Source organism: Bombina bombina, chromosome 5 (genome assembly GCF_027579735.1).
Source record: "Bombina bombina isolate aBomBom1 chromosome 5, aBomBom1.pri, whole genome shotgun sequence".
Classification (NCBI taxonomy): Eukaryota; Metazoa; Chordata; class Amphibia; order Anura; family Bombinatoridae; genus Bombina; species Bombina bombina.
The window spans coordinates 301443589-301463784 of record NC_069503.1 but is presented as its reverse complement, the minus strand read 5'-3'; the positions used below and the strand labels follow the sequence as shown (position 1 = coordinate 301463784).

The following is a 20196-nucleotide window of genomic DNA, read 5'->3' as shown; positions in this document are numbered from 1 at the left end:
ATCAGATACAGGGTTTACACACAGCTTTCAAAAGCCGATTCTGTGCAACCTAAAGAGTGCTTCACTCACACATCAGTTTGCACTGTTACTCCTGTGTTACTGATCAAGACAACAAACAATGCAGTCGCTGAGAGATTGCGACCTCAGTGCTTTTCTTTCACCTACATCCCACACTTTGCTTTATTACACCTCAAACTGGAAAATGTCATTGTCAGCTCTTCAAAGCCATTGTATGGTTTGCCAAAGTCTGCTGCTGTGTGCGGTTTCCATAGGATAGTGAGAAGTGTCACTGCTCCCGTGCCTCCCCTTATATGCTCTAGCGCCCCCTGGGGAAGCCCACCTCACACTGAAAACCTCCAATCTAGATGAAGAAAGACAAGAAACTACACGTGATCAATATTATAATATAATTTGATTTAAACAGGTTTTACATATTATTCCTGTATTTAATTTAAAAAAAAAAAATCTCTTTTTTTTTTGTGCTGTCATAGGCTTAGGAAACATGCTTAGGGGCATATTTAGCAAGCTCCGTATGGAGCTTAATGCCCCTTGTTTCTGGCGAGCCTGAAGGCTCACCGAAAACAGAAGTTAGGAAGCAGCGGTCTAAGGACCACTGCTCCATAACTTGTCCGCCTGCTCTGAGGCGGCGCACAGAAATTAACCCAATCGAATACGATCGGGTTGATTAACACCCTCTTCTAGTGGCCAATTGGCCGCAAATCTGCAGGGGGCGGCATTGCACCAGCAGTTCACAAGAACTGCTGGTGCAATGATAAATGCTGACAGAGTATGCTGTCGGCATTTATCGATGTGCGGCGGACATGATACGCTATTTCGTATCATGTCCGCTCGCACATTGATAAATAGGCCCCTTAGCGTTGCCAGGTGTCCAGTATTCAACAGCAGGCTGTCCAGTAATTTCTTCACAAAAATACTGGACACTTAAATGTCCCTGAGTGTTAGCTAAATATAAATGCCTCCTATGCCTAAATGTATTACAAATAAGGAGCATAAAGAAATATGGGGCAGTCAAGGAGGCCACATCAATTCAGTTTTCATAAGTCTGGCAGAATAGGGGTAAAATTACTGCTCAGTTGTGAAATATATATATATCATCGGATCAAGAGTGGGTCTAAAGTAGAGCTTTTAGGGGGGCATTGTGTGACCCCACCTATCATTGAAATTAAAATGCCAAGAGTCAGCGCTACAATATCCCTGTTAGGGGATATGTTGCTTAAGATGGTGTCCACGATCAGTTAATGAATAAAATAGATAAATAGTATGTCCTATAGTTCGTGATGTATATATAATTCATTCAATAAAATTCATTTTGTAAAATATAACATTTAATAAGGTTACAATATAAAATAGATGAAACACGTGGTATATAAAACAAATATATATATATATATATATATATATATATATATATATATATATATATGTTTAAAAACTATTGAGATGATTACTATAGACAATATTCTATAGTGAATAGTCTGCAGAGCCTATATTCCTAATTAGAATAAACAACTAAAATAGCGATGAAACAGAATGGATGAAATAATAATCAAATAAATAGTCAAGTAGATCAATCAGTTCTGATATAATAGTACAGTTAAATGTCCAAATGAAGAAGTGGATATGTGAAAGTCCAAAATGTGTCCAATCCTATTTTGGCTAGTTCAGTGTCGGTGATGAAAGAATATGTGGGTGATTTAAAAAAGTAAAATTCTCACATAAGCTTAAAAATGAAAAAGTGAAAAAAATGTGAGTTATCAAAATGTCAAAATTAAAATGTAAAAATGTAAAAGTTAAATATAAGATGTGAATGTGTGAAAAAAGTGATCAACAATAAAAATGATAGTTGAAGGTGTACACCTAAAAATAGTCCATAAAAAATTATTTCCTTATAAAAAAAATCCTTCTAATAAATCCTTAGTGTCCTAAAAATTGGTGATGTCCCAAATTTTGTGTTCAAAAAATAGTGTAGTAAGGTCTTGTTAAATAATGGTCCTCTTCCCAAAGTGGATATGGATAATTTATGATGCCATCATGATCCTATAAAAATACATAAAAAACAGACATAGTGCAATAAAGCCACTAAAAATAGAAAATATATGTATTCTACTCACCAAAAAAGAGACTGAGCCGTAATACCAGTTTACAATCAACGCTTTTCGGTCCGCAGGGACCTTTCTCATAATGGCATCATAAATTATCCATATCCACTTTGGGAAGAGGACCATTATTTAACAAGACCTTACTACACTATTTTTTTAACACAAAATTTGGGACATCACCAATTTTTAGGACACTAAGGATTTATTAGAAGGATTTTTATGGACTATTTTTAGGTGTACACCTTCAACTATCATTTTTATTGTTGATCACTTTTTTTCACACATTCACATCTTATATTTAACTTTTACATTTTTACATTTTAATTTTGACATTTTGATAACTCACATTTTTTTCACTTTTTTATTTTTAAGCTTATGTGAGAATTTTACTTTTTTAAATCACCCACATATTCTTTCATCACCGACACTGAACTAGCAAAAATAGGATTGGACACATTTTGGACTTTCACATATCCACTTCTTCATTTGGACATTTAACTGGACCATTATATCAGAACTGATTGATCTACTTGACTATTTATTTGATTATTATTTCATCCATTCTGTTTCATCGCTATTTTAGTTGTTTATTCTAATTAGGAATATAGGCTCTGCAGACTATTCACTATAGAATATTGTCTATAGTAATCATCTCAATAGTTTTTAAACATATATATATATCTATCTATTTGTTTTATATACCACGTGTTTCTATGTATTCATCTATTTTATATTGTAACCTTATTAAATGTTATATTTTACAAAATGAATTTTATTGAACTATAGGACATACTATTTATCTATTTTATTCATTAACTGATCGTGGACACCATCTTAAGCAACATATCCCCTAACAGGGATATTGTAGCGCTGACTCTTGGCATTTTAAGTTTACCGATCCATCAGAATCCGGTTGGGAGATTTCGCCTTTCTGAGGTATAGCTTGTATGGTTGTTTATTGTGGCGCTGTATGATAAACGTTTAATTGTCTAACCCACCTATCATTGAACCCAGTCACCAACACATTGTCCAGTATGTTTGTGGAGGAGAGCTGGCAACCCTAAACCTGTTGTCACTCAAACGTCCCACCTCCAGCAAGTCTCAGAGGCTTTTTGGGACAGGGAGATGAGGGCACTTGAGGGCGTTAGCCCGCCAAGGTTTTGTGGGTGAAGATACAACAGGAGGGCATAGTCAGAGCATGAAGTGGGCAGAACTGAAGCAGTTCTTGGTTTCTCTCTGGAATCTGGGGCATTTGCCCTGATTGGGAAAAGTGAGAAGGGCAGTGGGCAAAGCTCCAAACCCATGATGATCCTTGTCAGGGAGCTCTGCAATAGACAACCAGAGGTTATTAATTTGTAATATATTTAATACAGAGCATATTTGTGAAAAGGCATCATGCCTCAGAATTATCCAACCTAAATCCTAATGCCCCTTGTTGGCCTAGGCCAAACCCTGTGTATAAGTGCCTTCTTCTTCCTGCCTCTCCTCTCATATCTCCCCAGCGCATAACCAGGAGAGGGTACTAGGTAGCGTCCTTGGTTGCCAGTAAAAAACAGCAATCATTTTGTACCCCCTTCATGCTAGTAACACATAGAGCAGTTATTTCAAGTGATTTTAGCTCTTGTGTGCCAGCAGGAGCATTGATTTAATGTATTGGATCGGTATAAAATGTGATTTTTATACCATTAGCACCAGTAACACATTAAGCATTGATTTTTTGTACTGCTTTCTTTATTCATACAGATGAGCTGTTAAATTGTCTTTTACAAAGTTTGCTGTCTCCAGTGGCTAATACTTTGCAGGCAGTTTCATTTTTTTTTTCTGGAGCCATATTTGAAAAATATCCAGATGTTTAGTGACTAAAAAAAATAAATAAATGCTGATTTAAGTGTACATTGTTGTAAATATTTTACATCTGGTTGAAATACCGGAGTGTTCAGTTTAAAGTGACATGAAACCCCACATTTTTCTTTAGTGGTTCAGACAGAGCACAACATTTTAAAAAGATTTCCAGTTTGCTTCTGTTATCAAATTTGCTTAATTCTCATTGTATTCTTTGTCGAAGAGATACCTAGGTAGGTAGGGTGCACATACCTGAAGCACTACATGGTAGGAAATAGTGCTGCCCTCTAGCTCTCTTGCAAATGTAATGTATAACATTCTTGCAAAACTACTGTCATATAGTGCAACAGACACGTGCATGTTCCTGACTGTATTGTCCTGCTTTTCAACAAGTGATACCAAGAGAACAAAGACAAGTCCCACAGTGGGAATAGAAGCCAGAGAGCACAGGGTATTTCATTACAGGGACAGTAAACACCTTGAGATTAAATATATAGTTACGCATAATGAAACAACAATGCAATATCTTTTTTTAACTTATTGTGCCCCTTTTCATGAGGAGAATTTGTAATCCTCCAAATTTAAAATGCACCCTGTTGACTTCTCAAGACTGACTCTGCTATATATCTTTCCCCAATTGACTTTAACTGATAACAAACAATACACTTTATACTAAGATTATATTTGTGGCTAGCCTTGTTTTCTGCAGACTAAAGTCAGTATTAGCTCCTCCAAACAAGGCAAATGGGTGGTGGAGCTTGGCTATTGATAATTATTAGCAGTAAAAAAGATGCTTATTTGTTTTTAAAACGTTTAGACCTGGTTGATATGTTATTCAATAGCAACACAACATACATCTTTTGTTATAACATGGTGTTTACTGTCCCTTTAACCCTTTAACAGCTAAGCTATTTCCACCCCAAGTGCTGAGCTATTTTGCAGTTTTAAGACGCTGCCTATGTTTAGGCTCTACTGCAGGTCATTTTCAGTGAGAAACCCACACATGTTATATATCCTTTTTTTCAGGAGCCCCAGAATATTAATTTATATCATTATGTTATATATATATCATGTCTAAGACACCTGCAACAAAAAAATGTATACCATTTTAATAAACAAGGTTAAAAAATAGTGTGTGTGTTTTTCCCATCAAAGCATTATGGTAAAAAGAAGTGGTTATCCACTTATGAATAAGGATCTTTCTGTATAGTTATGTATCTCGGATCTGCAAATAAACGCACATTTCTTCATGCCAGGTGATCACTATTACCACAACTTATATAATGGTTTTATTTTAAAGAGGGGCTTATTGGCTTTAAAACAAGGGGTCTTTAGGCCTTTTTTGATGGCCTGTTAGAGGGAGAATTATTTATTTTATTATTATTATTATCGGTTATTTGTAGAGCGCCAACAGATTCCGCAGCGCTATAACCAAAGGGGGAGTACAACAAAACAATTATATGGTAGAGGGCCCTGCCAAGAGTTGCACTGTTGTAGTCAGCTCTTAAGAAGGTGATCCACAAACAGCTGGACTATTAGGCTTACATGCTAAGAGGGTTCAGGGGATTGCAGTGGAGGAGAGGAACTGGTATTAGGAAAGGTTAGCGTAGGTTGTATGCGTCTCTGAACAGTAGAGTCTTTAGGGAGCACTTGAAGCTTTTAAAACTAGAAGAGAGTCTTATGGAGCGAGGCAGAGAGTTCCACAAGATGGGAGCCAGTCTGGAGAAGTCCTGTAAACGGGAGTGTGATGAGGTGACAAGAGAGGAGGAGAGTAGGAGGTCATGAGCAGAGCGAAGGGGACGGGAGGGAGAGTATCTGGAGACAAGGTCTGAGATGTAGGGGGGAGCAGTGCAGTTGAGTGCTTTGTATGTCAGAGTGAGGGTTTTGTGTTTGATCCTAGAGGCAAGAGGAAGCCAGTGAAGGGATTGGCAGAGAGGCGCAGCAGATGAAGAGCGACGTGTAAGGAAGATGAGTCTGGCAGAGGCATTTATTATGGATTGTAAAGGAGCTAGGCGGCAGGTGGGGAGACCAGAGAGGACAGAGTTGCAGTAATCAAGGCGGGAAAGAATAAGAGAGTGGATTAAAATCTTAGTTGTGTCTTGTGTAAGGAAGTGTCTAATTTTAGAGATGTTTTTAAGGTGAAAGCGGCAGGCTTTAGCCAATGACTGAATGTGAGGAGTGAAGGAAAGATCTAAGTCGAATGTGACCCCGAGACATCGGGCGTGCGGGGTAGGGGTGATGATGGAGTTGTCGACAGTTATAGAGATATTGGGGGTGGAGACTTTGGAAGAAGGGGGGAAAATGAGGAGCTCAGTTTTGGAGAGATTTAGCTTGAGGTAGTGAGAGGACATCCAGGAAGAGATGTGAGAAAGACAGTTAGTGACACGGGTTAGCAAGGAAGGAGATAGTTCTGGTGCAGAGAAGTAGATTTGGGTGTCATCGGCATACAAATGATATTGGAAACCGTGGGACTTAATTAGGGAACCTAGTGATGACGTGTAGATAGAGAAGAGAAGGGGACCGAGGACAGAGCCCTGCGGTACTCCGACAGAAAGTGGTGACGGGGCAGAGGAGGCCCCAGAGAAGGCTACACTGAAGGTACGGTTTGACAGGTAGGAAGAGAGCCACGAAAGGGCTGTGTCACAGATGCCGAAGGATTGGAGGGTTTGGAGCAGAAGAGGGTGGTCGACCGTGTCAAAGGCTGCGGACAGATCAAGGAGGATAAGCAGAGAGAAGTGGCCTTTTGATTTGGCTGTAAGTAGGTCATTGGTGACCTTAACAATAGCTGTCTCTGTGGAGTGATAGGGACGAAATCCAGATTGCAGCGGGTCAAGAAGGGAGTTTAACGTAAGGAAATGGGATAGGCTTGCATATACTAGTTTTTCGAGAAGCTTTGAAGCAAGAGGGAGGAGGAAAATTGGGCGGTAGTTGGATGGGGAGGTAGGATCAAGGGAAGGTTTTTTGAGGATAGGTGTGACCAGCGCATGTTTCAATGATGAGGGAAATGTACCAGTGCTGAGGGAGAGGTTGAAAATGTGTGTTAGTATAGGGGTAAGGGTAGCAGAGAGAGAGGGGAGCAGCTGTGAGGGGATAGGGTCAAGGGGACAGGTAGTGAGGTGAGAGCGCAGTATAAGTGCTGAAACTTCATCCTCAGTAACAGGGGAGAATGAACTAAGTTTCAGGTTATGAGGGTTGTGGTTGGGTGAGAGTATTTGAGGGGGGGAGAGAATGGAATTGTGTTGAGAGCTGATTTCATTTCTGATGGAGTCAATTTTGTTAATGAAGTGACTGGCAAAGTCTTGGGCTGACAGAGAAGTTGTAATAGGAAGTGGGGGAGGGCGGAGGAGAGTATTGAAAGTGGAGAACAGACGTTTTGGGTTTGAAGAAAGATTAGAGATAAGGGTAGAGAAGTAGTGTTGCTTGTGGAAATTAAGGGCAGAGTAGTAGGAGTTCAAGATGAATTTGTAATGAAGAAAATCATCAGAACTATTTATTGTGATTTAACACATTTTTACATATATTTTTTTTAAATTAAAAAAACAAATTTATTTATTCTTAAACCCACAAGACAGTCATCATTAAAAAGAGCGTGAAATTACGTTTCAAACAGTATCCTGGCTGTGTCTAGGTCTTAAAGTGATGATAAATTTCAGACTTTAAGAATATTGCAATAAAAAGTATATTAGTGTACAAGCAAAACCGCATATTTTTTTTTGTTAAAAAGTGTATATATATATTTTATAATAAAATATTTTTAATCCAACTTGGTATCTTCTGTTCCTCCACCCCTCTTCATTTTCTCTTTTGACTGGGCTGTGACATAGAGAGCAATCCCACCCACTCTCTACATAGGCTTCCTAAGGACTTTCAAAGGAAAGGACTTCAAGAGTGTCATATGACACACACACTGATTGGATGTTCATTGGAAACCAGTGGGCTGGCATAACATTGTAATAGAAGCATTACTATAGGCACGGCTTTAACCCTTTTTATGGATACATAAAAAAAAGGTACACATATACCTTTTAAATTACATTTAATTTACCATCACTTTAAGGGAGCTGAGAAATTTGAACACCAATCCCTCCATCCAGCTCTCTTAAGCCCTCTTACCTTTCTGACACACTTTGGGATTTCCGGGGCATGATGATGTCGTCATTCACATGTGTGATGATGTCACTGACATCCCCGGGCAATGCTGCACACTAGAATACCAGCGATTAGGTGAGATTGTTAGGGGGGTAGTAAATAAAATGTGCGGATGATGACCACATTTTATCATGCACAGTTAAGGGGTTAAACTAAGGATGCAGGGCCAGAGTGTGACTATTGTTTAAAAATGGCTCACAAAAGTATTACAGGCCAGTTGGTCTGATGTGGTATGTGGCTGACAGAGAGGCTGGAGGTAAATTAGTGGACAGCAGCACACAATGTGGGATCAGCCACCAACACACATACAATAAAGAAATATAGGTTACAGCCTCCAAACTTCTTAAAAAGAGACCTTTATTGCATTATAACAGGGTCCAAGGTACAAAGCGACAACGTTTCAGGGTGCAATCAGACATGATTAAAGGCTGATTACAATCCCAAAACATTGTTGCTTTGTACCTTGTAGTCTGTTATAATGCAAAAAAGGTCCCTTTTTAAGAAGTTTGGAGGCTGGAATTGTTTTAGATAGGTTGCAGGGCAAGGGGTTGATGTAGATATGTGGCTGATAGCAATGAAGTGCCAAGATATGCTGTGGCTACGTGTCTGACAAAGGGGCGGTGTGGCCGGGAGTATGATGATCTGAGGGATGATGGAGCATATAGCTGAAAGAGGGGTTGTAGGACCATGGGGTTTGACATGGTCGTGTGTCTGATAGATGGATTGCAGGATCCAGGTATCCAAACTGGGTATGTGGTTTACATAGGGCTGCAGGACCAGGAGTCTTTTGTGGCTATTTTGTTGATAGGGATCTATGCCCTGGGTTGTAATTTGAAGGATAATGTCAGCATATAGCTGAAAGAGGGTGTAAAGATCTCCTGTTATAGAATGCACAGAACTCATGAATACACCATTGTTCAACTTCAAGAACTTTTTATTAACTGAAGATAAAACACCCATTTCACTGTTATACCTCATGCTTGTCCCTAGTGTTAGAATATATGAACTGCAACAAATATAAACAACAACAACTGGAACAAACCATTATGATATATTCATTACATCTCCCTTCTTAAAAATAAATAAAAAATAAAACAATATATATTGGATATAAAGGAATATACATTTAAAAAAAAAAAAACAAGCACAAAAACAAACAAACAAAGCACACAGTTATGTAGTTTCATAATCTTCCCAATACTTTGGCTTCATTCTCCGTCCATATCTTGAGAATCTACTGGGTGGCTCAACTTGTGCTGTTTCTGTTGTGCTAGGAAGAATCACATTGGAGCTGTGATCAGAGAGTTGTGCGGTTGGTGTTGTACTCAGTAATTGTCCCTCCTGTATGTCCATCAGTTGAAATTAGAGTCTCATTTATATCACTATGTGACATCCTTGGTGGTACATGAAGCACTGCATCTGGAATATTTGTAACTCCTGTATTTGTACCTCTGTTATGACGCAGATGTACTCTGTTGCGCCGGTAATCTTTGCCATTCTCGGTGCGGACAATGTATGAGCGTGGTGCACTTGTTACTTTGGTTACCACTGCAGGTATCCACCTTCCTTCTAAATTTTGCATCCTTACCCTATCGCCAAGCTCACAAGGTTTTAGAAATTTAGACCCACGATCATAGTACTGTTTCTGCCTGGTTTTTAATGTTTCCACTCGCTGTTTAACCATTTCAGGATTCTGTACTTTGGAGGCAAGTTGTGTAGGTGTTGAAGGCAAAACTGATTTCAAATGTCTACTCATTAGTTATTATGAAGGTGATGCAATTCCATCTATTGGGGTGTTACGGTAGTTTAGAATACACAGGTATGGATCTTGATTAGTTTGGGCTGCTTTTTCCAAAATGTTCTTTGCAATTTGTACATATTTTTCAGCTAAACCATTTGACTGTGGGTAATGTGGGCTGGACAATGTGTGTTTGAAACCCCATTCTTTTGCAAAGTTTGCGAATTCTATTGAGGAGTACTGAGAACCATTATCTGATATTAACTCATCACATATGCCATGTTTTGCCAAGACAGATTTAATGACATTTATTACTGCACTAGACTTAGTGTCTCTTAGTTGAACTATTTCAAAGTAACGACTGTAGTAGTCTACCATTATAAGATAGTTGTTATGGTTCCATGTAAATTGGTCTGATGCAATTCTTTGCCAAGCTCTCTCTGGCTGTACTCTTGTTACCATTGGCTCCTTTTGGTTTGCTCTTTGATTTTCTTGACATGTTGCACAATTATTGACCATGTCTTCAATCTGTGAATTCATTCCAGGCCAATATAAGAGATCCCTAGCACGTCTTTTACACAAGGCTATTCCAAAATGCCCTATATGCAGTTTTCTTATTATTTCTTTGCTGAGCTCCGGGGGAACCACAATTCTCTCCCCTTTAAAAACAATCCCAAAAATTATTGACAGTTCTTTTCTTACATTCCAGTAAGGTTTTAAGTCAACATTCACTTTGGCTTTTGAGTTTGGCCATCCTTGCCTTATTATTGTAATCAAATTGGCCATAGTTGCATCCCTTTCTGTTGCTAGCTGTATTTCTTTAAGTTTCTCATCAGTAGCAGGTAATTGTGAAAGTACAGAGTGCACATACTCTTCCAAGTCCCTTTCCTCTCTTTCGTCTTGTCCAGGCTTAAATGTCCTTGAAAGCATATCAGCTACTGGAATTCTATTGCCAGGTACATATACTACATGCATATCATATTTTTGTATTCTTAGGATCATTCTTTGTAGCCTTGGTGGAGCGGACACAAGTGGTTTTTCCATGATGCTCATAAGTGGTTTATGATCAGTCTCAACTGTGACTTTCTGCCCATAGATGTATTGATGAAACTTTTCACAACCAATTACAATGGCCAGCATTTCTTTTTCTATTTGGGAATAGTTGCGTTGCGTAGGAGTCATTGATCTGGAAGCATATGCAACAGGCCTGCCTTCCTGCATTAGGACTGCTCCTAAACCGAACTGAGAGGCATCAACCTGTATTGTTACCTCCTTCTTGGGGTAAAAATATTGTAATCCAGTTTCCGATGAACGCACAATAAGACCTTTGACATCTTCAAAAACATTATTTATTGAGTCATTCCAGCTCCATAGTGCATCCTTTTGAAGTAGTTCTCTTAGTGGAGCTGTAGCTTCTGCTAGTCCAGGAACAAACCTTGTCAGATAATTAAACATACCCAGAATGGTTTCTAATTCCTTCTTAGAGGTAGGAGGATCCAGATGTTGTATTGCTGCTATTTTCTCTGGGTCTGCTTTTAGCCCATCTTGTGACAGAATATGACCAAAATATTTAACTTGGGTAACACCGATTTGCATTTTACCTGGGTTTAACTTCATGTTTCTCTCTCGACACCGTTCCAATAGTGCACACAGATTTTGATCATGTTCTTTCCGTGTAGATCCATATACCAGAAGATCATCTATGATTACATCTACACCATGAAGGCCTTCAATGGTTTCATGTGCTTTTTTCTGAAATATTTCTTGTGCTGAGGCAAAACCAAAGGGAACTCTAGTAAAGCGCCATCTTCCAAATGGTGAATTAAAAGTGGTGAGCCTGCTGCTCTGTTCATCTAATTTGAGCTGCCAATATCCTGACTGAGCATCTAATACACTGAAGAATTTTGCATGTGCTAACTTGTGTGTGATGTCATCTAGAGTTGGTAAACTGTAGTGTTTGCGCATGATTTCTCTGTTTAAATCTCTTGGATCAATGCATATTCTTAAAGCACCTGAGTTTTTCTTTTCTACTGCAACCATTGAACTCACCCACTCAGTGGGCTCATCTACTTTTTCCAGCACTCCTAAATTTACCATGCGATCCAGTTCCTCTTTGAGTTTGTCTTTTATGGCAATTGGAATCCTTCTTGGTGAATGAATTACTGGATGTGCATCTGGTTTTAATTTAATGCTGCATTCACCAGGCAAACAACCTAGCCCTTGAAACACATCTGAAAATAGTTCCTCAACTTGTTGCTTAGATAAACCTTTGTTATACTGATCAACAGTCATTACTATTTTTATAAGATTTAGCTGTTTGCAGGCACTTAACCCTAAAACAGGCTTTGCTGGGGTGTCTATAACATAAAATTCTAAATTAAGTTTTTTGTTTTGTAACATGCATTGATATGAGCACTTTCCCAGTACATGTAGCCGGTGTCCTCCATAACCAACAAGTTTTGACAGACCAGACTTTTCAAGCTCACATATGTTTGCCAGCTTGTCATAATATGTGCTAGCAGGAATGCAATTTACTTGTGCACCTGTATCAATCTTGAATTTAATTGGTATGTTTTGTGTGCTCACAAGAATCTCAACATATACTTCATCTTGTTCTACATTTGTTTTATCCACCATAGCTAGAAATATTGTACTTTGATCAATGTCACTATCAGTTTCATTTTCATCTTGCTCCACTTGATTCACTGACTTCCTATACTTTATAGTGTTGTTTCTGCACACCCTGGCAAAATGGTTGTTTTTCTGACATTTGTAGCATATTTTTCCCTGTGCTGGACAGTGTGTATTCTTATTGTGTTTTGTACCACATTTAGTACAGCTTCTGTAAAGAGTTTGCTCTGCACAATCCTGCAGGTTATTTGCTTTTCTGATATGAATCAGATTACTTTCACTTTTCCTTTGCACCATGTATAAGACTTCTGTGTCACTATGAATTAACTGCATGTGAGTTCTAGATGTTTCATATGCTCTAGCTATTTTTACTGCAGAGTTTATGGTTAGATCCTCTTCTAGCAGTAATTTTTCCTGTACTTCTCTAGAATTTGATCCCATCACAATTCTATCTTTTATCATATCATCACAGTCCTGAAAGGCACAGTCTTTAGCTATTAGATGTAGTTGTGTGACCCACTCATCTATAGATTCTGTTTTACCCTGCTGCCTTTTATAAAACACTTTTCTCTGTACAGTTATGTTTTTCTTAGGATTACAGTATGCCTCAAATTTCTCAAATAACACATTGGGATCCTTTTTACCTTCAGCAGATATAGCTCCACTTGCAGTCCATGATCTGCAAATTTCTCTGCCTTTCTCTCCAATGCAAATGAGAAACTGTGCAGCCTTCTGCTCCTGTGTCCATTTGTCAGCATCAGGGCCAGCAAATAATAATTCCATGAGCTCTCTCCATCTTGTCCAGTGCTCACATACATTGCCTTTATCAAAGTCCATAGGAGGCACTTGCTGTCTGCTTGCAGCCATGACAATCAAACTTAAATAAATCTGTTTACTTCTGACACCATGTAAAGATCTCCTGTTATAGAATGCACAGAACTCATTAAGGCACCATTGTTCAACTTCAAGAACTTTTTATTAACTGAAGATAACACACCCATTTCACTGTTATACCTCATGCTTGTCCCTAGTGTTAGAATATATGAACTGCAACAAATATAAACAGCAACAACTGGAACAAACCATTATGATATATTCATTACAGAGGGGTTGTAGTAGCAGGGCTCTAATGTTGTTATATAACTGACAGAGGGGCTGCAACGTCAGAGGCTTGATGTGAGTATATGGATAATAGAGGGGATGCAAGTTCAGGGGTCTGATGTGGGTTAATTTGCCCTGGCCTCAAAGTGTGCTGCTCTAGCTTTAGATGCCCCTCCTTCAGTGTTAGTTTGCTTACATGTATCTTATATCTGTGTACAGGGTTGTAATATGATGGTGTAATAGAAATACATTTTGTTAATGATAATAAATATAATAATCATATTAATTATCAGCAATGGCCAACTTCCTAACACAAATGTAAATTTATGGCTTCCTAAAATGTTCAGTGGCACAGGATGAGATTTAGGTCAGGTTGCAGGGTACTGTCTATCTCCTACCATCCAGAAGCCTCTTTGAGTTGTGCCCCCAAAGCACATAAATTGGATACACATTATTATTTCTGCTTTTTCCTGAGGGCCACAAAAAGTAGTGCAGGGGGCATATAAGGCCTATGGGCCGCTTGTTTGCCATTGCTGATTATTATAATGATATTAGTCAATCCCTATCACTGCAAGCAACATATTAACCAAATATATATATAAAATATATAAATATATATAAGATGTCTTTGTTATATCAGTAGATGGCGAAGTTTAAAGGTAGAAGAAAACCCAACAATGTTCTTTGATGATTCAGATAAAGTCTGCAGTTTTCAACAACTGTATAATTTACTTCTGTTTTAAATGTTTCTTCAGGGATGTATGCTAAGGAGCCTGCCCATATTTGGAGCACTATATGGCCGCAGTTTTGCACTTAGTATCTCTTCAACAAAGAATATCACAGGAACAAAGCAAATGTGAAAATAGAAGTAAATTGGAAACTTTTTTTTAATATTGTTTGCTCTGTTTGAATCACCAAAGAACATTTTTGGGTTTCATATCCCTTTATAGCTTTATTTGTAGATGTGATTTTGAAAACAGCAGTGATTTAGCTAACTGTTAAGCTTTCTAAATGTTTTACATTACTTTGTAAGATTAGGTGTTAAACAATTATATCTAGATAAACTGTAGAGATGAATTGTACAATAAAATGTGGTTCATACATTTAAGGAATGCATATAATGTTAAAATCAAGGTCAGATGCTTTTGTGAAAATGCATTGTCATATTTGCTAAAGGCTGTTTCCACACTGAAACATTTGGCTGAGATTTAAAGCTGAAATAACTCATCCTTTGCCAACTAAATAAATCACTGGGAATTCAAAATAATAAACTTCAGCAAATATAATCTTAAAAAAGTAATGCTCCATTAAAGACGTTTATTTAGTCCTTGTTAAGCAGAGCAAAAATGAATAACTCATAATGGACTAGATTATGAGTGGAATGCAAATTAGTGCGCCTGCGTTCACTTCGGTAGAAGAAAGCTATTAGTGCGCGTCGGGTAGCTCGCATATTACAAGTTAAAAGGATAAAAAGTTTTCACACAAGTGCTAACCTGTCCCATTTAATTCAATAGCGCGTTTGCTTTTAACTCGTAATATGCGCGCTAATTGTGACGCATGCAAAGAGCAGCGATAAACCTTTATTGCTCGTGCAAAACAGTTAATGCGCCACTCGTAATCTAGCCAAAAATATTTAAATTAGTTAAAACAATGTTGACATATATACACACACTCTATCTCTATGTGGCAAAAAGTATGTGGACACCCCTACTTATTATTGAGTTCAGGTATTTCAGCCAATCAATTGCTAACAGGTGCATAAAATCCAACACATAGCTATGAAATCTCCATAGACAAAACATTTTCAATACAAAGGATCATTCTGAACAGCTCAGTGACTTTAAAAGTGGAACTGTCATAGGATACCACATGTCCGTTTGTAAAATAAGTAACTGCTATTATTGTAAAGTGGAAGGGTCTAACAGCACAGCCATGAAGTGGTAGACCATGCAAACACGAAGGGCTGCTGAGGGCTAAAGCGCATATTGTGTAAAAATCGCCTATCTGTTGCGTCATTAACTACAGAGTTCCAAACTACCTCTGGAAGCAATATCAGCTCAAGAATTATGGGTCACGAACTTCATGAAATGGCTGAGCAGCTGTATACAAGCCTCACATCACATCAACATGTGCAATGCCAAGGGTTGCCTGGAGTGGTGTAAAGCACACTGCCACTGAAATCAGTGGAAATGTGTTCTTTAGAGGGATAAATCATCTTCAGTATCTGGTAGTCTCATGAAAGAATCTGGGTGTGGCGCATGTCAGGAGAACACTACCACCTTTGTGGCATTCAGTGAAGAATGCCCTTTCCTGTTCCAGCAAGATTGTGCTGCTGTATAATAAGTGTTTGATAAGTTTGGTGTAGAGGAACTCAGTTGACTGGCAAAGAGCCCTAACCTCAATTCCACTGAAAACCTTTGGGATGAATTGGAACAATGATTGCGAGCCAGGCTTCTTGTCCAACATCAGGACATGGACACACTCCAAAATGTTGTGAAAAGCCTTCCCAGAAGAGTGGTGGCTATTATAGTCACAAAAAGGGAGGGGCAATTCCATATTAATGTGCATAGTTTTGGTATGGGATATCCAAAGAGCTTATATGGGTGTGATGATAATATATCCACATTCATTTGTTACTGAGTTGGGTGATAGTCTTCCCTGAAAAAAAAGTGTCTTTAGGGAGTGTTTAAAGGAGGACAGATTAGGGGAAAGTCTGACAGCGTGAGGAAGTGTGTTCCAGAGGGTAGGTGCCAAACGAGAGAAGTCCTGCAGTCTAACATGGGAGGAGGTGATGGTAGAAGATGCAAGGAGCAGGTCATTGTTAGACCTTAGGGAGTAATTTTATATTACTATTTAAAACAATGTCTCTTTAACCAATTTTATTCTTCTTTGGGTTGCAAAATTAGTTTCACATCCAATTTTATTCTTGGTGATCTCAGAATTAGCAGGTGGTGTCTGCAGTTAACATCTCACAATGTTTATAGCAGTGTCCTTAAATCATGCTAGTGATTTATTAATCATTTTAAAGGCTAAAGAAGACTGTTGGTATATTGACGTGTATAAAATCCTTGTATTTGCTTCATACACTAGTCATTTTGTTGGTACTGCTAGATACATACTGTATGCCAAGGTCAGTAGAATCTTCCCTGAGGCTCAAGTAGAAGGTATTTCTTAATTCTAGCTGGCAGTGGTAGTTGTGGAATAATTTGATGGCATTTATGCCACAATATTGTCCGTATTGCACACCTGGCCAAATGCATCAGAGACCTTGGGGAGTTACTACAAACTTCAAAAAGAGATTCATAGAACTCCAAATGCATCTGCAAAAGATAAGAATACAGATAAATATTTAGAATATGCTTATATATAAAAAACAAACGGCCAAATTACGAGTTTTGCGTTATGAGTGGTGCGGTACTAACTTGCACGTTATTCTCACCGTTCACTTACCTACATCGCTGGTATTACAGGTTTTTACAAACCCGGCGTTAACAGGCAAGAAGTGAGCGTAGAGCAAAATTGTGCTCAATACCGCACTCCAATACAAGCGCTGCTTAAGTCAACGGTGAGCTGGTTGTACGTGCTCGTGCACGATTTCCCCATAGACATCAATGGGGAGAGCCGGCTGAGAAAAAGTCTAACACCTGCAAAAAATCAGTGTAAAGCTCAGTAACGCAGCCCCATTGATTCCTATGGGGAAACACATTTTATGTTTACACCTAACATGTGGTCCTCCAGATGGGCAGAAGTGGTCCTCCAGATGGGCAGAAGTCTTCATCCAGACGGCATCTTCTATCTTCATTAAACCAGCACGGAGCGGGTCCATCTTCAAGACATCCGACGTGGAGCATCCTCTTCTTCCGATGGACTAACGACGAATGAAGGTTCCTTTAAATGACGTCATCCAAGATGGCGTCCCTTAGATTCCGATTGGCTGATAGAATTCTATCAGCCAATCGGAATTAAGGTTGAGAAAATCCTATTGGCTGATTGGATCAGTCAATAGGATTGAAGTTCAATCCTATTGGCTGATCCAATCAGCCAATAGGATTGAGCTCGCATTCTATTGGCTGTTCCAATCAGCCAATGGAATGCAAGCTCAATCCTATTGGCTGATCCAATCAGAAAATATGATTTTTTCAACCTTAATTCCGATTGGCTGATAGAATATCAGCCAATCGGAATCTAAGGGACGCCATCTTGGATGACGTCATTTAAAGGAACCTTCATTCGTCGTTAGTCCATCGGAAGAAGAGGATGCTCCGCGTCAGATGTCTTGAAGATGGACTCGCTCCGCGCCAGATGAATGAAGATAGAAGATGCCGTCTGGATGAAGACTTCTGCCCATCTGGAGGACCACTTCTGCCCGCCTGGAGGACCACTTCTGCCGCCTTCATTGAGGACATCTTGCCGCTTGGATGAAGACTTCTCCCGGTAAGTTGATCTTCGGGGGTTAGTGTTAGGATTTTTTAAGGGTGTATTGGGTGGGTTTTATTTTTAGGTTAGGGCTTTGGGCCGCAATAGAGCTAAATGCCCTTTTAAGGGCAATGCCCATCCAAATGCCCTTTTCAGGGCAATGGGGAGCTTAGGTTTTTATAGTTAGGGTTTTATTTGGGGGGTTGGTTGTGTGGGTGGTGGGTTTTACTGTTGGGGGGGTTGTTTGTAATTTTTTTTACAGGTAAAAGAGCTGATTTCTTTGAGGCAATGCCCTGCAAAAGGCCCGTTTAAGGGCTATTGGTAATTTAGTTTAGGCTAGGGGTTTTTATTATTTTGGGTGGTCTTTTTTTATTTTCATAGGGCTATTAGATTAGGTGTAATTAGTTTAAAGATCTTGTAATTTGTTTTTTATTTTCTGTAATTTAGTGTTTTTTGTGTGTGGTAATTTAGCTAATTTTATTGAATTTAGTTAATTGTATTTATTTTAGGTAATTGTATTTAATTGTAGTGTAGTGTTAGGTGTTAGTGTAACTTAGGTTAGGTTTAATTTTACAGGTCAATTTGTATTTATTTTAGCTAGGTAGTTAGTAAATAGTTAATAACTATTTAGTAACTATTCTACCTAGTTAAAATAAATACAAACTTGCCTGTAAAATAAAAATAAACCCTAAGATAGATACAATGTAACTATTAGTTATATTGTAGCTAGCTTAGGGTTTATTTTACAGGTAAGTATTTATTTTTAAATAGGAATTATTTAATTATTAATAGTAGGTTTTATTTATATTTATTTTAATTATATTTAAGTTAGGGGGTGTTAGGGTTAGGGTAAGATTTATATTTAGGGGTTAATAAATTTAATATAGTGGTGGTGACGTTGGGGGCAGCAGATTAGGGGTTAATATATGTAGGTAGGTGGCGTCGATGTTAGGGACAGCAGATTAGGGGTTAATAATATTTAACTAGCGTTTGCGAGGCGGTAGTACAGTGGTTTAGGGATTAATATGTTTATTCTAGTTGCGGCGATGTCCGGAGCGGCAGATTAGGGGTTAATATTTTTATTTTAGTGTTTGCGATGCGGGAGGGCCCCGGTTTAGGGGTTACTAGGTAGTTTATGGGTGTTAGTGTAGTTTTTAGCACTTTAGTTATGAGTTTTATGCTATGGCTTTGTAGTGTAAAACTCATAACTACTGACTTTAAAATGCGGTAGGAATCTTCACGGTATAGGGTGTACCGCTCACTTTTTGGCCTCCCAGGACAAGCTCGTAATACCAGCGCTATGTGAGTCCCATTGAAAAAAGACTATACGCAATTTGCGTAAGTTGATTTGCGGTAAGGCCAAAAAAGTGTGCGGTGCCCCTAAATCTGCAAGACTCATAATACCAGCGGTAGTGAAAAAGCAGCGTTATAACCTGATAATGCTGCTTTTTCAGTATAGCGCAAAACTCGTAATCTAGCCGATACAATTTATGGCTAGATTACAAGTGAGGCGCAAACGGGTATCGCTTTTTACAAGCATTTTTAATTGCGCTGATATTACAAGTTGAGCTAAATCCTTGCCACGATCTCCGAGCTGTGATTATCTGTTTTCCAAAACAAAAGTGTCACTAAACACATCAAAAATACATTACAAAGTACAGTTACACAAAACAAATATTGCAGAAAAAAGTTATAAGGGCTTAAAGATATGAGATCTTGGGTGTTAGAAAAAAAGCCACCACAGTACTTTAACATAGAGATATATACAGATACATTGCTAAAGATGTGCTTGTATGTACATAGATATGTTTAACTATGTGTTTATTGTAAATATTTAACATTCCAATGTTTCGCACATAGTAGAGTATGTTCTATGTATTTTTAAATAGATATTCATATATATATATATATATATATATATATATATATATATATATATATATATATACATACATACACACACATCTGTATCTATCTATCTATCTATCTATCTATCTATCTATCTATCTATCATCTATATATATATATATATATATATATATATATATTTAAATAAGCATCAGATATATGTAGAAATATTTATTTATGAATAAATAGAACATATTCCATTATGTTAAAAAAAATTGCAGAAATGCCATAGTGTTTGCGTGAGAGAGTGGTTGTTCTTTTTCCTTTTTTTTTCTAGTGAAATGCTTGTGC

The 20196-nt window shown here is 38.2% G+C and overlaps 1 protein-coding gene across 6 annotated transcripts in view; it reads right to left on the bottom strand.

The window, feature by feature from the left end:
* Positions 1 to 20196, bottom strand: part of ASB4 (ankyrin repeat and SOCS box containing 4) — a 77639-nt gene that overhangs the window by 16364 nt on the left and 41079 nt on the right. Inside the window, exon 3 of one of the 6 annotated variants that reach the window (XM_053714071.1) lies at positions 9025 to 13399. The exons of 3 other annotated variants lie outside the window; for them this stretch is intronic. In XM_053714071.1, coding sequence (XP_053570046.1) covers positions 9874 to 13399 — 3526 coding nt within the window. In that variant the 3' untranslated portion in view covers positions 9025 to 9873. Of the gene's footprint in view, positions 1 to 9024; positions 13400 to 13434; positions 16902 to 20196 lie in introns of those variants that run through there. 2 more of the 6 variants (XM_053714075.1, XM_053714072.1) reach the window with 2 other exon arrangements.